A 16,869-nucleotide genomic window follows, 5' to 3' on the forward strand; every position below is an offset into this window, starting at 1 on the left:
AATATAGACCAACTGAAAATTATATTAGAATGTATGCACAATGTAAAACGTTAATATAAATGTGAATTACTAGAATTTAAAAAACAGATTTGGTAATCACAGGAAACTGTGGCCAAAATTATTTTGAAAAGAGACAGTTACCTACAAGTTAGTAAACAAAAGCTAATATCTAATTGGTTGCTATGGGCAACATCACTGGAGATGTTTATCTCCAATGTTAGTAAACATGCCCTTATGTGGTATAAATGGGGGAATGTAATATGTGTCGTTATCGCATAAAACATACGCAGACACCGTTGTGAACGTTATCGACCATATTTCCATCATTTTTGACCGATTACAGATCTCAATGACTTCCTCGCAAAGTTTGCAACCAAATGGCTGTTGAGAACATTCGCAGTGTATCCAATACACTTTTGCAGTTGCAAAGCGTTTTTTTGTGATAAAATATTTAATAAAACTCCAGAGCACGTGTTAACGCTAACCTTTGCTTAGTGATAATGTGCTATGTAATATTCAAAGCAATGTTTTTTTCATTGCGAGCAGCTCTAAACATTCGATTATTATAACATTCCCCTCTTAGTTACCAAACTTTGAAAATTGCAGTTTAATCAAAGCCAAAGGCTAAGACAGATTTCATGTTTCAACAAGGACTCATTTCACCCTGTACACTGTTTTCTTTTAGGCTTTAATCAGTCCTAAACCCTTATGATTTTTCTGTTTAAAGGAAAACTATACCCCCCAAACAATGTAGGTCTCTATTAAAAGATACTGAGTAAAACAGCTCATGTGTAAAACCCTGCTTCATGTAAATTAACCATTATCATAATAATATACTTTTTTAATAGTATGTGCCATTGGGTAATCGAAAATAGAAAATTGCCATTTTAAAAAATAAGGGCCGCCCCCTGAGATCGTAAGATTCACTGTGTACACTTACAAACCACATGTAAGGTCACATGAGCCAATTAACAGACAGAGTTCTGCCTTTTGCTTCCTCACTTCTTCCTGCTACAGTTAGTGTTGTAGTATTTCTGGTCAGGTGATCTCTGAGGCAGCACAGATAGAGTCACGAAATGGTGGTTCAAGGCAAGAGATGTAAAAGGGCAATATTTATGTAAATATATATTCCAGTTTGGTAAGATTCTTTAATATGTCATTCAATTTGATATAAACTATCTGTTGCTTAAGTATTCATTTTGGGGGTATAGTTTTCCTTTAAGCTTCCTTTGTGTGCATAAATACAATTGAATGTATGCTCATACACTGTAGGTTGTAGAGCTGTTAAATTCAAAGGCTTTATATTACAGTCATTTGCAAAATGTGAAAAATGTGTAGCAATGTACTTAGAAGTTTATGGTCCATGACAATAGGTAGTTCAAGTGCATGCATCCCAGAATAACTGATTTCAAATGGCAGTTTTTGCCTGCACCCGTGACATATCTGTTATTTTTGGTTTGGAAAAGTTTTTTTAAATTACATCAAGACTATATATATATATATATATATATATATATATATATATATATATATATATATATATATATATATATATATATATATATATATATATATATTACCATGGTAATGCATTTTGACAAAGGCTTCAGACCACAAGCCGAAACGTTAATGCTTTTTTGTAAAGAAATGCGGTGAACAAAGTTAAAATAAAGTGATTAACTGAAGTGCGTGAGATCATGCCTTTCTTCGATTTTTCGCAACCACTACACAGCACCCAGAAGTGAAAGATACCGGTACAGTGTGTGCAGATGGAACTGATAAGGTAGGTATATATATATATATATATATATATATATATATAAAGTATATTAACGTTGTACTATCAAACTATCATAGTGAGTGATAAAAACAAACATTTATTAGTGTGATTTTCTGAGTTCACAAGGGCAGTTAAAGTAAAAATCCCCTAGGTATGCACAGACATCCACACTACAGTGAAATTCACCTGAATCTGCCAATAAAGTAAGTAAATCAGTAACATCCAGAGAAAACCTGTGCAAACATACAGAAGGAAGAACATAGAGATTTGTCTGAAGCTGAACTCAACACACTAGCACTACAGAAATATTGTTATTTTCTATTTTCCCCTCGAAAAAAATGTTTGGCTTCTAAGGAGTGATTTACCAACGTTCAAATTCAACTTTTTGCTGTGATTCAAACTCCTGAATCTGAATTATGCTTTGAAAAACTCGAATATACAAAATGTATTAAGTGCAAAAAATGTTTACAATTCAAATGTTAAACTTTAGAATCTAAAAGATTTTGTGTGAATATAGAAGTCAATTGAAGCTGTCTATTGCAAATATAAAGTATTTTTTACAAATTGGAGGTACAGGTATGGGACCTGTGATCCAAAATATTCGGGACCTGGTGTTTTCCGGATAATGGATATTTCCATAATTTTGGATCTTCATACTTTGTCTACTAGAAAAATCATGTAAAAATAAATAAACCCAATAGGCTGGTTTTGACACCAATAAGGATCAATTGTATCTGAGTTTGGATCAAGTACAAGCTACCGTTGTATTATTACAAAGAAAAATTAATAAATTTTTTAAAAATTGGATTATTTGGATAAAATGAAGTCTATGGGAGTCTAATTTGGAGCTTTTAGGATAAAGGGTTTCCGGATAACAGATCCCATACCTGTATTTCTTTTTCACAATTTTATTTAATAAATTTTTTTATATTCAAATTTTTTAAAAAATAAACAAACACAGTTTGATAAAAATTCGGGTTTGTTCAAAGTACCGTATAAAAAACACCAACATTACATAAATCCGATTTTGATAATTAGGCCTATATATATATATATATATATATATATATATATATATATATATATATATATATATAATATATATATATATATATATATATATATATATATATATATATATATATATATATATATATATATATATATATATGCAGTTAATTGATAATAAGCAAGCAACCTATTTCTGCTACAAACCATGGCGGTTAGCCTTAAAGGGAAAAAATTATTTTATTTTTATCAACCTCAAAATCATCCTCCCCATATTCTATTCACACAATAAGCCAAATGTAGTTTTACTCATTATTTAAATATAAAACAAAGACAAATGCTAATTATGATAGATTGTCAGAAATCATGGAAGATCATCAGAAATGAGGGGGGTGCTTAAAGGGGATTTTAAGGCAAAAAAATAAAATCCCATTTTTACTTTCTTTAATGAAAAAGAAATCTATCTCCAATATACTTTAATTAAAAAATGGCTACCATTTTTATAAGAAACCTGACTGTATGCAATGAAATTCAGTTTTGCTGACTGCTGCACATAGGAAACTTCAGATGGTTCCTAACTACTCTGCAGGGAAACAATCATAATTTTAAATGGCAGCCTTAAGTCCCTGAACTCAAGCAGCTTTGTTTGTTTCCCTGTAGAGCAGTTAGCGACCGTGTAGAGATTCATATCCGCAGACCCAGTGCAGATTGCATATGCTGATTATGAATATTGTTGTATAGGCTTCTATGGCAGATATTATTTGACTTGTGCTGTTTTGATAATTTTGATGATCCGTAAGCTCAACCTCCCAACAGAAGCCCAGACCACACTGAGCATGTGCATGGTCTTGGTCTTGCAAAGATGTTTAACAAAGTTACAAGATGATGACCTCCTGCGGCCAACTTTGAAAGTATAAATCATTTGTTTAGTTAGACTTCTGGTGCAATAAGTTTATGTTTATATTTAGTATACAAAATACAGCATTTCAAGCGTTATTCTATTTTAGACCTTAGTTCCCTGTTAAGAGTGATGGGAGACCAGGGGATGCCAAAATCTGGTAACTCCCAAAAAAATGGGGATGTTGACAGCTCTGCATCCTAAAACTGTCAAATTCTTGATATAAAGTTATTGAGAACAAAGTAATTTGTTTGATTTACTGTATATATTTACCTCTTTATAGAGGTGAATAGGTTGTTTCCTAGTGGTGAATAGGTTGTTGCCTAGTCCTAGGCAACAAAAAGTTCTCAAGTTAATAGTAAGTAATAGTTACAGTGTATAACACCAATTAACTGAACTTTTCTGCATTGTTATAAATTATCATTTTATGTTTAGCCTCTTAAAGGAAAACTATACCCCCCAAACAATGTAGGTCTCTATTAAAAGATACTCAGCAGCGATTCTTACTAAGGAGCCGCCTGAGGCGGCTCCTGCAATCCCGTCCCCCCTCACCAACTTACGCGTCGGGAGGGGAGGCAGAAACACTATTGCGAAGAGCGCAATTGCGCTCTCTCGCAATAGTACAGCCGAATTTCCGGTTCGAAAACCGGAAATTCGGCTCTTAAAGGTGCAGGAGCGGCTTTTTGCCGCCCCTGGAATCCTTTCAGGCGCTGCCTCAGCTCGCCTCATTGGCGGCGCGCCCCTGAAGATACTGAGTAAAACAGCTCATGTGTAAAACCCTGCTTCATGTAAATGAACCATTTTCATAATAATATACTTTTTTAGTAGTATGTGCCATTGGGTAATCATAAATAGAAAATTGCCATTTTAAAAAATAAGGGCCGCCCCCTGAGATCGTAAGATTCACTGTGCACACATACACACCACATGTAAGGTCACATGAGCCAATTAACAGACAGAGTTCTGCCTTTTGCTTCCTCACTTCTTCCTGTTACAGTTAGTGTTGTAGTATTTCTGGTGAGGTGATCTCTGAGGCAGCACAGATAGAGTCACGAAATGGTGGTTCAAGGCAAGAGATGTAAAAGGGCAATATTTATGTAAATATATATTCCAGTTTGGTAAGATTCTTTAATATGTCATTCAATTTGATATAAACTATCTGTTGCTTAAGTATTCATTTTGGGGGTATAGTTTTCCTTTAACTCAACTGAAACTGACTGCCCCATCATGGCAGAAAAATGCATTTACTTATAATGACAATTTGCCTACCTTACCTAGTGTTATTGTATGACCTTTTTTTTGCTTAAAAGACATTTGCCCAATTTTGATGCCATCAATATATCACGCAGTAAAATGTATTGTATGATAGGAAATAAATATATTTAACTGTCCTTTACTTTCCTGAGCCATTTTATTCCTACCTTCAATGGACATCTTCTTGTCAATGATAATCAGAACTTTTACAGTGCAGATAAACCAAATGGTAGCAGCTCTATTTTTTTGGGTTATGTAAACATTAATAAAATCACACCTTGACTGGCTATCTATGGATTCTGGCTAATGCCAAAAGGGCTGCTGTAAGATAAGTTAGGCCAGGGATCCCCAACCATTTATACGTGTAAGTTACATTCAAATAGAAGAAGTGTTGGGGAGCAACACATAAAAAATGTTCCAGGAGTGCCAAATAAGAGCTTTGGTTGTCTGTTTGGTTGCCCATTTGGGAACTGGTAGCCTACAGAAGATTCTATTTGGCATTACTACAGGTTTTTATGCAACCAAAATTTGTGCCAAGCCAGGGATTCAAAAATAAGCACTTGCTTTGAGGCCACTGGGAGCAACATTCAAGGGGCTGGTGAGCAACATGTTGCTCATAAACCACTGGTTGAGGATCACTGAGTTAGACAATCACTACTATTTAGTGATCTGGTTGGGGGCTGTTTGGGCCTCTGTGGGCTTGAACTGTGGGCTTGAACTGCCAGGGTTTATTTTTAATTCCAGTCCAGGCCTGAATAAGATGCAATGGCTATAAAGCAATTTATACTTTTATATCATATTTATACTATAGTATTAATTAGTGTGGTTACTGGGGGTCTCCTTAAAGGGAACCTGTCATCGGAAAACATGTTTTTTTCAAAACAAACCGGTTAATAGAGCTACTCCAGCAGAATTCTGCACTGAAATCCATTTCTCAAAAGAGCAAAAAAAATTTTTATATTCAATTTTGAAATCCGACATGGGGCTAGACATTTTGTCAATTTCCCAGCTGCCCCTGGTCATGTGACTTGTGCCTGCACTTAAGGAGAGAAATGCTTTCTGGCAGGCTGCTGTTTTTCCTTCTCAATGTAACTGAATGTGTCTCAGTCGGACATGGGTTTTTACTATTGAGTGTTGTTCTTAGATCTACCAGACAGCTGTTATCTTGTGTTAGGGCGCTGTTATCTGGTTACCTTTCCATTGTTCTTTTGTTTGCCTCCTGGGGGGGAAAAGGGAGGGGGTGATATCACTCCAACTTTCAGTACAGCAGTAAAGAGTGATTGAAGTTTATCAGAGCAAAAGTCACATGACTTGGGGCAGCTGGGAAATTGACAATATGTCTAGCCCCATGTCAGATTTCAAAATTGACTATAAAAAAATCTGTTAACTCTTTTGAGAAATGGATTTCAGTGCAAAATTCTGCTGGAGCAGCACTATTAACCGATTAATTTTGAAAAAAAATTTTTTTCCCATGACAGTATCCCTTTAAGGTAGATATAGGTAGAATATGATGTCACTATATTTAAATATTTTTGGGATATCTAATTTAAAATATATAACATATGACAAATGGAACAATATATCAGCAATTTCATACCAAACTTTATTGCTGTACATCAATATAATTTCAAATCAAATCAAAATTAGTCTGACATCTGGCATTACATTATTCAACCTTTAGAGGCCATTATGGTAAATACTGCATTACTCTAAAAAATGACTTGTTTCTCACATGGCAATTATTGTAAGCCAGCCTGCTAATATCAAAATTAAGTGTACATTTTTTCTGTATTTGAGCCAAAAGCGACACAATTTCAAAACATTTTCAAATGTTAGAAAACCTGGTAGAATGGCAAATGTACAAACTACTTTGCATATTATCATTGACCAAGTGGTCTATTATTAAGCTGTTCCCAGTTATCTGGTTACTCAGCCAGAAGACCCAAGTCTAGAACAATGCATGTAACGGCAAATTTGGCCCTAAATATGTGTTATACTTGTTTGCAAATTTATTTATTTGGAGATCATGCATGAATGTGTGACAGTAAGTGACCATTAAAGACCTGTTTATGTTTCCTTTGTTAGGTATGTGTGGCTTTTGGTCAATTACTCTCAATTTACTATAGGCTGTATGGTGCAGAGGCTCACCATTCCTTATATAGTGAGTGGATGCATTTCACATTGGCTCTAAATATAAAATAATATTAATAATATTAATTACATGTAAGCTTGTTGACCAAATCAGAGATATTCAATGTAAAAAATAAATACTCCAGCCAGCAGGTACTGATATCAGGTGGAATCATAAAATTGTTGAGAAGGAACCAGGGCAAATAGAGTTCTACTTTTTTAGAAACATAATATCATGTTATGTTTTCTTTGACACTATCAGGTTAAGAACATAAAGATTTGTTATCATGATATAACGATAGCTCTTTGACAGCTGTTTGACATTTTTCCCTTTATTTGGTCAAGGAAATAGGTATGGTACATGATGATATGTGGCTGCAGTGGCACACTGTATAATTTTACATCTTTACAAAACTTAGGAAGTCAACTAATTCTAACTTTTCAAGTTTTTGCAAGCAAATAATATAATTCTTCAAATTTAGTGAAATAAGGAAACTGCCCCAAATATGCCACAAAGTTTTTAACGATGTGGGATTACAATGTAACGTGCTGATATTTCAGTTCTCTGTGTATTTAATAACTCCTACCCACAGTTCCCAATAGCAGGTGAATCTGCAATAATTCCTCTTTTTTTCTTGGTCTGTGATAAAATCTGCAGCAGAGGGGAGATGTCTGGAATTTAGGTATTTCCATCGGACAGCACAAGTTGATTGAAAAAACGTTAACAAAGACCCTATTGTACCCCTATGTTCAGCCTCAATACAACCGCAGACTGTAAACAGAGCTGTTTTTTTAATAATTTTAGACATCAAACAAGATTTTCACTACTTGCTCTACCACTAGCACACTAAAAGGGAATTGGTACACAGATGTACAATGTGATCAAGTTGTGGACAGCCTTCCAATACATTTGCAGTGTTTAATGCAATGTGATATGCTATAACATCATCCCCAAACTTATTGTTAAAGACCAACAGCAAACTGTTGTTTTTTTGGTTTATTGGGTTAAAATGGAAGCTCGTACCCACCGAACTATGCTTTTAAGAGTACAGCAACTGCTTTTATGATAAGCTTTGTTGTACAATTTTGTACTTTTAACTGTTTTATTACAAACCTATGGGCCTGGTTGCTGCATTTAGTGAAAAAATGGCACTGCAACTAACTGAGTATAGTTTAAATAATAAATAAATCTTTTCAATAGAGTTAAATGGTAACAAAGAGTTGACATGAGCATAAGCAACAGCTATATGGTTTTCCTTGGCAGATCTCCTGTTAATATGGCAGAGAAGTATGCGGATAATGAACCAGTGCTGGATGTTCAGAAGGCTGATTTTCTAGGCACACCTTGCTGCAGGTGGACTGTGGCCTCTTTACTTCTTGGAGGTGTTACCCTCAGCATCACAACAGCATTATTAATAAGTAAGTTGGAGTGTCTGGGGCACATCTGCTCGACTGCTGATTAGTTTGCCATTTGGCTTGGTCTGCACTATATTAGTGTTACAAGCACCCTTCATTAGTGTATTATAATTGTATTCTCAGTTATTCTACTTTCAAGAGAGACATTTTACATAATTCATTCATACCTCTGTTTTAGTGTATTTAACAACTCATAGCCTCACTATGACACATACTTTGGAGGTACAAGGACTTCAGTATGATGCCAGTCTACAGAATAGAACCTCATTGTACCACAGGTCATTAACCAATACACTGCAGAGACTGGTAAGTGCAAAGTACCTAACACAAATATTAAATGTTTTTTATGTGTTATAATTTAAGACTATTTGTCAAAGTGGAGATTAATATTTAGTGCAAAAAAAAAAAAAAAATATATATATCTATCTATCTATATATATATATATATATATATATATATATATATATATATATATATATATATATATATATCAATTATCTTCAGACCAGCACTCCCTTTAAAAACTTGGTAATTTTATTATTGTGTAGTATCAAATAGGGTATTTGATACTACACAATAATAAAATTACCAAGTTTTAAAGGGAGTGCTGGTCTGAAAATAATTGATACATGAACAATTACCGTGCACCCCGCTATTAACAGCAGGTTTGGAGTGCGGATATTCATTGGAAAATATATATATATATATATGTAAATATATATATATATATATATATATATATATATATATATACATATATAGATATATATATATACCCACTGATGGCTTATTCAGATGTCAATACTTCTAGATAAAGCTTGTTCAATTGGGCATTGTGAAAGGTGCCTAAACAGTATCTGAGCTGTGCCAAACAATATATATATAAATACACATATATATTTTCCATAATCTTCATACCTTAAAGGAACAGTAACAACAAAAAATGAAACCGTTTCAAAGTAATGAAAATATAAAGTACAGTTGCTCTGCACTGGTACAACTGGTGTGTTTGCTTTTGAAACACAACTATAGTTTATATAAATAGCTTCTGTGTAGCCACGAGGCAGCCATTCATGCTGGAAAAAGGATACACAGCAGATAACTGAAATCCGACCTTAAATAGGTCTCCACAACTTTTTTTGTATGTCATCATCATTGTACCATAATCAAATTAAAATTTGCAAAATAATAATCCCAATATATATATATATATATATATATATATATATATATATATATATATATATATATATATATATATATATAAAGTTGTTATATGTAACAAAACTTGTGATTTACCAATTGATGTGTGAATCTCTAAAAGAAGGACAGTAATCATTGTGTTTCTCTAATCCTTTTGTAGTTAAGAAGCAGTTTCAGGAACACTGTTGCAGAAGAAATCTATGTTGAATGTGCAATTTTACAATACAGGTAAGCAGAGTTAATTTTGCTACAAGCTTTAAACACATGTGAGAAGTTGCTGATGTTTCAACCTTGTATACTCATTTTCCTCACTCATATTTATTCTGCATAGACAAAACTGCATACATCCCTATGAACAACAAACACTCTACCACTATAGTTCCATTAATATTAAGTAGCAGACACTTATTTATATACAGATTTCTTTTTTTTTGATAGCACAGATGCTGCTGTCTCTGTTTCTCAGATTTATACACTTGTTTTTGCAGGCAAGGAAATGAAAGCATTATTGCTTACCTAAAGTTACAGTTCCTTGCTTCCGGTCACTTCCCTGGCAATGAGGAAATTGAAAAACTTCTTAGGCAGGGCCTGGCTTTATTCTTAAGAGGAAACACTATTCCAGTCCCCACATTTGGAAACATCTCTTCAGCTGTACTTACAGGTAAGTCTAGGTTTATATATATATTTATACATATACAATTCAATACGCTGGTGCACTTAAAAACCTCCATCAATGCATTGGTACTGGTCAAAATCAGATAAATATCAAAATCACCAAAAGACTGCACTCACAGGACTTTACTTCCGACTTCCTTATGACAGCTTGAGTTTTGAGGCAAAAAGTTGAAATAAACTAAATTTAGTAAACTAAGTAAAGTCCTGTGAGTGCAGTCTTTTGGTGATTTTTCACCATTATGTTCTACAGAGTTTATCTGCTGTGTAACCTGAGCCCTTTCTCCTATGAATGGCTGCCCCCATTGTTAAACAGCAGCTTACTTATATAAACAATAGACTATAGATTATTCTAAAAATTACCTTTGTGCCTTATGCTTTAAAAATGCTTTATTATGCTTTATTAAACAGCTGATATCTTCACTGGAATATCACCATTTTTACCCTCAATGCAGCATTTCCTACATTTCCTTACTAATGGTTTATAAATATAAAGACACAAACTCCCTCTACAGCAACATAGTATTTGTCACTCTGATTTTTGTGAAAAATCTAAATTCATCTGTTGTTTGTCAAGGATAGAGAAAGAGTCAAATTTTTTTCAAAATTATTTTAATTTTTCAGAAGTATTCCTGATAAGTGTGGTACTAACCTGGTAACAGCTCCATAACTTATCTGTACTGCTGTTTTGTACCAATTACCCTGTCCCCAAGAACAAAGGCAAATCGGGCATTGTGGCCTTACCATAAATCTGTGCCTGTTTGTGGCCTTACCATAAATCTGTGCCTGTTTATGACAATGTTATTTCTAGGAAAGAATGACAGAAATATAGTAAATAAGGATAACATATTTTTTTTACCCTGTGAGTAGGTTAAGTTCATATGTTAACTGATCATCATACCTGGTAAACCCACAAATGTCTTTTCTACAGATCTACTGCCTCTACTTTGTTTATCCTTATCCTTTGTCTGCCTTTTTCCTCTCCTTAAGAAAGTTCTATATTATGTGCCTACCATGGCTGATACAGAGTGACATTTAAATGCTGAGGAAAAGCATCCATGGTGTAAAAGTGACTACTGGCATAGACAGAGGAAAAAACTTAATTGCACACTGTCCTAGAGGCTCTCTGTTAACCATGTCACACTAGACATTTTTTTTGGCTGCAAATGGGTGTGGGTGTCAGGTTGCTATAATTATCATGTCTGACAGTAACTGGCTAATGACCCTAAACCCAATAATGTAAAAAAAAAAAAAAAAAGAATCCCTATCTATATGACTGGGCCATACTTTGCTTTTTGTGCCCCAATCTATTACTCATGTTTGTCTAATAGGTTCCATAAATAGGGTTAATAGCCACAAGTTCAGTTTAGGAGTGGCATAGATGTTGATTATAAGCCAACATAGCCGTGTAATCCGAGTGATGGCAAACTAGAGCAGCTCTTTTTACAGATGCCAAGAGTGCTTGAAGTAAAGGAAGAAAATTATTAAAAAGAGAAGGCTGAAAAATTACAGAGAGATGATTAAGGAACATCATGTACATGGGCATTTTGTATGGGAGTACAATAACTTTCTATCTAATAACAGCTGAAGGTTAAAGTATTTGATGTCTGAGCACAGGAATTAACTATTTTAAACCCCTTCTACATGGATATAATAGCTAGTTTTCACATACACTTCTGAATGATTATGGAATTATCTTTATTATGTTTTCATAGGAATGATCATGATAGTTATAAGTGGTCATTTATTTTTAAAGGGATACTTTTATTAAAATAACAAGTGATTTGTCTGAAAATGTGTAACAGTAGTAGTTCTGGCAAAATGTTATTGCAGTCTGCTTCAAAAATAAAACCTTTAATGCAACAGAAAGTGATACATCATTATTAAAACTTCAGTAATATAAAATGTATTTATAATGTCATAACAGTATACTTTTGAGGTTATGTATATGTTAAGGGATAGGTTTGTGGAATCATACAACACTGACAAACCATTTATTCTCATTTCTTGGTTAACTTTATCAGTATGTAAAGTAATGCAAATGCTGATTAGAATAGCAATAAAAACACTAGAGGGGTCACTTACCAAATGCAGAGTTGGGTTCAAATCACCATGTTCTTTGCACATTTTCAGAAGCCCATTGCTGCCCCCCTACACTTCCGCTAATAAGTTTGAGCATCCCATAGAGCCCTGGCACTGAAACTTTCTACAGGTTTTTCAATTCTCTCTCTATTCGCTAATTCAGGAGAAATGCATGTATCTTCTAGGAAGATGATATAATAAATAGGAATCAGGAATGCGTATGTATTTTTATATTGAGAATGTGTGGGTGCATAATGGAGTGTCTGTACACTTTTTTTAAAACTACATAAAAAAAATGTTTTACTATGCTAATTTATATATTAATGATAATTAATTAAAATATGTTCAGCAGGAATCAAACTTTTTTTTCTAATCAAATGTTTTTGGGGACTGATACATTAGCTCTAATTGATATTAAAAACACTTCCTTCCATCTTTTCAGTAATAATGCCTTGCCTAATCGCTATCCCGTGTCTTACTGTTGCAAACTAAATATGTGGCTTAACCTAAGCAGGTTCTTATCCTCATTTTAGATAACCATGGACTGTCCTTCAACTCCATAGACCTCAAGTCAGGTAAAAGCTTTCCCAGGCTCTGATTAATAATTATTTTAATATACAGATATGTTTACTTCTTTAATTTTATTAACCCCATTTTAGTATTTTGCCAATGGTATAATTTCATTAATTCTAATCACTAAACATTATCTATTTTCATTGCAATACTAAAAATAGTGTTTTTTTATACATTCTCTATTCTTTTTTGACCTGTGCCCACTTATCTAATATTTATTCTCACTTGCACTCTTCTAACACAACTATCTTTTTCACTGTATTATCAGCATGCCAAGCCTTTCTCTTACACTGGACTTACTGCATATGGATTCAAATTCTGCCTTTTTACACAGGAAGTTGCCCAGCTCATATTTTTGCTTGCAAGAACACTCAGTGCATTGTAAAGCAAAACCCAGAATGTGACAATATTCGTGACTGTAAAGATGGATCAGATGAGAAGAACTGCAGTAAGTTATGTATCTATCATTCAAAGGTGGCTTCGACAAGCAGCAGCTAAAAAGACTGAATTTTTATAAAATGCTGCTATTTAAATATTTATAGTGATTCGCATATATAGGTAGGTTTAATGCCTGTTTAAAGGAAAACTATACCCCCAAAATGAATACTTAAGCAACAGATAGTTTATATCAAATTGAATGACATATTAAAGAATCTTACCAAACTGGAATATATATTTACATAAATATTGCCCTTTTACATCTCTTGCCTTGAACCACCATTTCGTGACTCTATCTGTGCTGCCTCAGAGATCACCTGACCAGAAATACTATAACACTAACTGTAACAGGAAGAAGTGAGGAAGCAAAAGGCAGAACTCTGTCTGTTAATTGGCTCATGTGACCTTACATGTGGTTTGTATGTGTGCACAGTGAATCTTACGATCTCAGGGGGCGGCCCTTATTTTTTAAAATGGCAATTTTCTATTTATGATTACCCAATGGCACATACTACTAAAAAAGTATATTATTATGATAATGGTTCATTTACATGAAGCAGGGTTTTACACATGAGCTGTTTTACTCATTATCTTTTTATAGAGACCTACATTGTTTGGGGGGTATAGTTTTCCTTTAACATGTTTCGTGTAATTTTAAGGGTACAATTAAATGTGAAAAACACCTACATTTTATTTCAGACATATCTACCAAGTTGGTACTTACCAACCCCAAAAACAAGAATGTCCATGCTGCTATTAGATCATTTTTATAAAGTAATATTTTATAGCATATAAAAAATCCACACAATCTGCTGAAGGAGGAAATATTTGTGAAATAGCTGAAATCACTTTTGCTTATACTTTGCAATAGGTAATAATCTACACTAAGCTGATGAATAGGCACTCAAAGGCCTATTACATTATCATAGTCTAATGTTCCCACTAGCAAAAATATGATGTATCATTGACATACCCAATAGTACTAGAGCTTTTACATTGAAAACAATCCAGACTATACAAGTGGGAAGTAAATTGCTACCACACATTCATTGTATAAGTCCCATGACATAAATTGTAGCAGTGTGGTACATTTCACAGAGTAACGTTGTGTTAAAGGCCCCATCATTGTTGCCTACATTGTGCACAGCACTAACTCTGAATTATCAGGAATCTTATGCAACAAATAAATAAATATCTTTGTCACCTGTTGTTCTGCATGTGTTTATCTTTTACCTTTTCAATGCTTTTGTTTTACCTGAATATTTTTTCTTGATTATCTGGTAATCCTTGTGCCTCTTCTAGATTGCGGTACCAGGCCTGCCATGCAGAAAACCAACAGAATAGTTGGTGGATCAGATGCTACTAAAGGAGAGTTTCCTTGGCAGGTCAGCCTGAGGGAGAGCAATGAACACTTCTGCGGGGCAACTGTTATTGGTGACAAATGGCTGGTGTCAGCAGCTCATTGCTTTAATGAGTAAGCATCAAAAACCTAGCAACACCGTTTTATATTCCAAGAACTGTGCATTTTTCCACCCAAAATCAACTTTACCTTTCCTTTCCTGCTTGTGTTCCATTTCTCATTAAGTTAAAGGGAAACTAGCACTAAATGAAAATGTATTATTGGCTTAAGCTTAATGAAACAATAAACTTTGTAAATATAATTAATTAAAAATTCTGTGAAAAGAATCAAGTTTAGCTTTGCTATTCCTCTTTCAGCATCTGTTTCTCCTTATTCTGTCTTCATTCAGTTCAGTGTCAGATGAATGATGCAATATATCTTAGAGCTCATTAAATTAAAATCACCAGAAATCCTGTCTCTCTACATGCAAAATTTGTGCAAAAGGCAGTTATTTTTTGTTACATTTTGTTAGCACTGGAATCAGTTATTTGAGTGAGCTCTAATACAGGGGTGTCCAACCTGCGGCCCAGGATGGCTATTAATGCAGCCCAGCTTGAAACGCTCAGTTCCCGAGGAAACGTCATAATAACATATTATTAAGTCTATTTAATATCCAGGTGTCCCATATTCCAGTGTATAGTTCCATCTAGTTATCCAATTGGTATTGTAGATCTTTTCTGTGCATTTTCTTTATTTTTACAAATCAAAAGTGTTTGTGTATTGTGTATTTTTCTTTTTCCAATGTGGCCCAGGGAAGCCAAAAGGTTGGATACCCTTGCTCTAATACAGTACATCTGCTAGGAACGTACTGACCCCCCCATAAGATCTATTGGATCATTTATCTGACACCCAACTGCTTCATTAAGAAAGAATGAAGAGAAACAGATGCTGAGAGAGGAATAGTGAAGATAAACTTGATTATTTCAGAAACAATGCAGAATTTTTAATTGATTGTATTTAGAAAGTTTCTAATTACAGTATGAGGAAGCTTATAATAAATGTTCATTTTCCGATAGTTCCACTTTAAGTTTAAGGGGGTTATTTACTAAAAGTCAAAAATTTCTCACTCTTTTTTTAAAACCACTTTGAGCAAAGTTCTGTGCACATTTTTACCATATTTATCAATAATATTTACTTGAAAAAATCTGGTGCAATAAAATAATCCGAATATTGTACAAAACCTAGCGCTGATCATTATATCTTCCAACTGTAAATGCGACATCTGCCAGCGACTTCTACATGACCTTGGCAGGTTAGAGATGGAGTACTTTTTTATTTCGACTTTTAACAGCCTCAGTTTTAATCAATCAAGTACTGTATATCAATTGTTAACCTTTATTTATGTATACCATATCTTAATAATGCTTACTCACATGTACCTTAAGATAATTTGATCATATTTTGAACAAGAAATTACACTCTTTCATTGTCCAACTATTTAAACCACAGCAAAACTAAATTACATTAATTAATCTACGCCAAATCTGCTGGTGTGTAGCAAGGGTTGCTTCTCTCAAAAAATATTCTTTTCTATGCACGGTCTACCCGATTTTGAAAGTCCCATATTTTCCAGAGGGTAGTCTGACCTGGTCGAGTTTTTAAAGGGGAAAAACTTGAATTTTTAGAGGGAAAAAAACTTAAATTTTTTGAGATTTATTATACTCTGAAGCTGCTAAAAATCAGAACATACTTTAAACTCTGGCAAAATCTTGTAGAAGTCAATGGCAGATGGTTCCTTTAACAATTGGAACATGTTTAAGAACTTCAGGATTCTAAATATTGATGATGGTTTTCATTCGATAATCCAATAAATTCAACTTGTCGAGGAGATAACTTAAAAAAAATCAATTTTTCAGGGGGACTATTCTAAAAAGTTGCAAGGTTTGAATTGACGCTCACTTTTGTCGCAACTTTTTCCCACACCATATATAAGCAGATATGGTTGCCACCCGGCAGGTATTTAACACCTACCAAGGCTGGGGCCGGTATTGCAAATTTACCGGCAATGTAGTTGC

At 33.9% G+C, this 16,869-nt stretch overlaps 1 protein-coding gene across 1 annotated transcript in view; it reads left to right on the forward strand.

Moving 5' to 3' along the window:
- The window catches only part of tmprss9.S (transmembrane serine protease 9 S homeolog), a 65,513-nt gene that overhangs the window by 5,303 nt on the left and 43,341 nt on the right, over positions 1 to 16,869 (forward strand). The window contains exons 2-8 of the mRNA XM_018243506.2: positions 8,335 to 8,489; positions 8,665 to 8,792; positions 9,851 to 9,918; positions 10,179 to 10,351; positions 12,978 to 13,019; positions 13,352 to 13,465; positions 14,758 to 14,929. Of these exons, the coding sequence (XP_018098995.1) occupies positions 8,348 to 8,489; positions 8,665 to 8,792; positions 9,851 to 9,918; positions 10,179 to 10,351; positions 12,978 to 13,019; positions 13,352 to 13,465; positions 14,758 to 14,929 (839 nt within the window). The 5' untranslated portion in view covers positions 8,335 to 8,347. The remainder of the gene's footprint in view (positions 1 to 8,334; positions 8,490 to 8,664; positions 8,793 to 9,850; positions 9,919 to 10,178; positions 10,352 to 12,977; positions 13,020 to 13,351; positions 13,466 to 14,757; positions 14,930 to 16,869) is intronic.

Source organism: Xenopus laevis, chromosome 1S (genome assembly GCF_017654675.1).
Source record: "Xenopus laevis strain J_2021 chromosome 1S, Xenopus_laevis_v10.1, whole genome shotgun sequence".
Taxonomy (NCBI): domain Eukaryota; kingdom Metazoa; phylum Chordata; class Amphibia; order Anura; family Pipidae; genus Xenopus; species Xenopus laevis.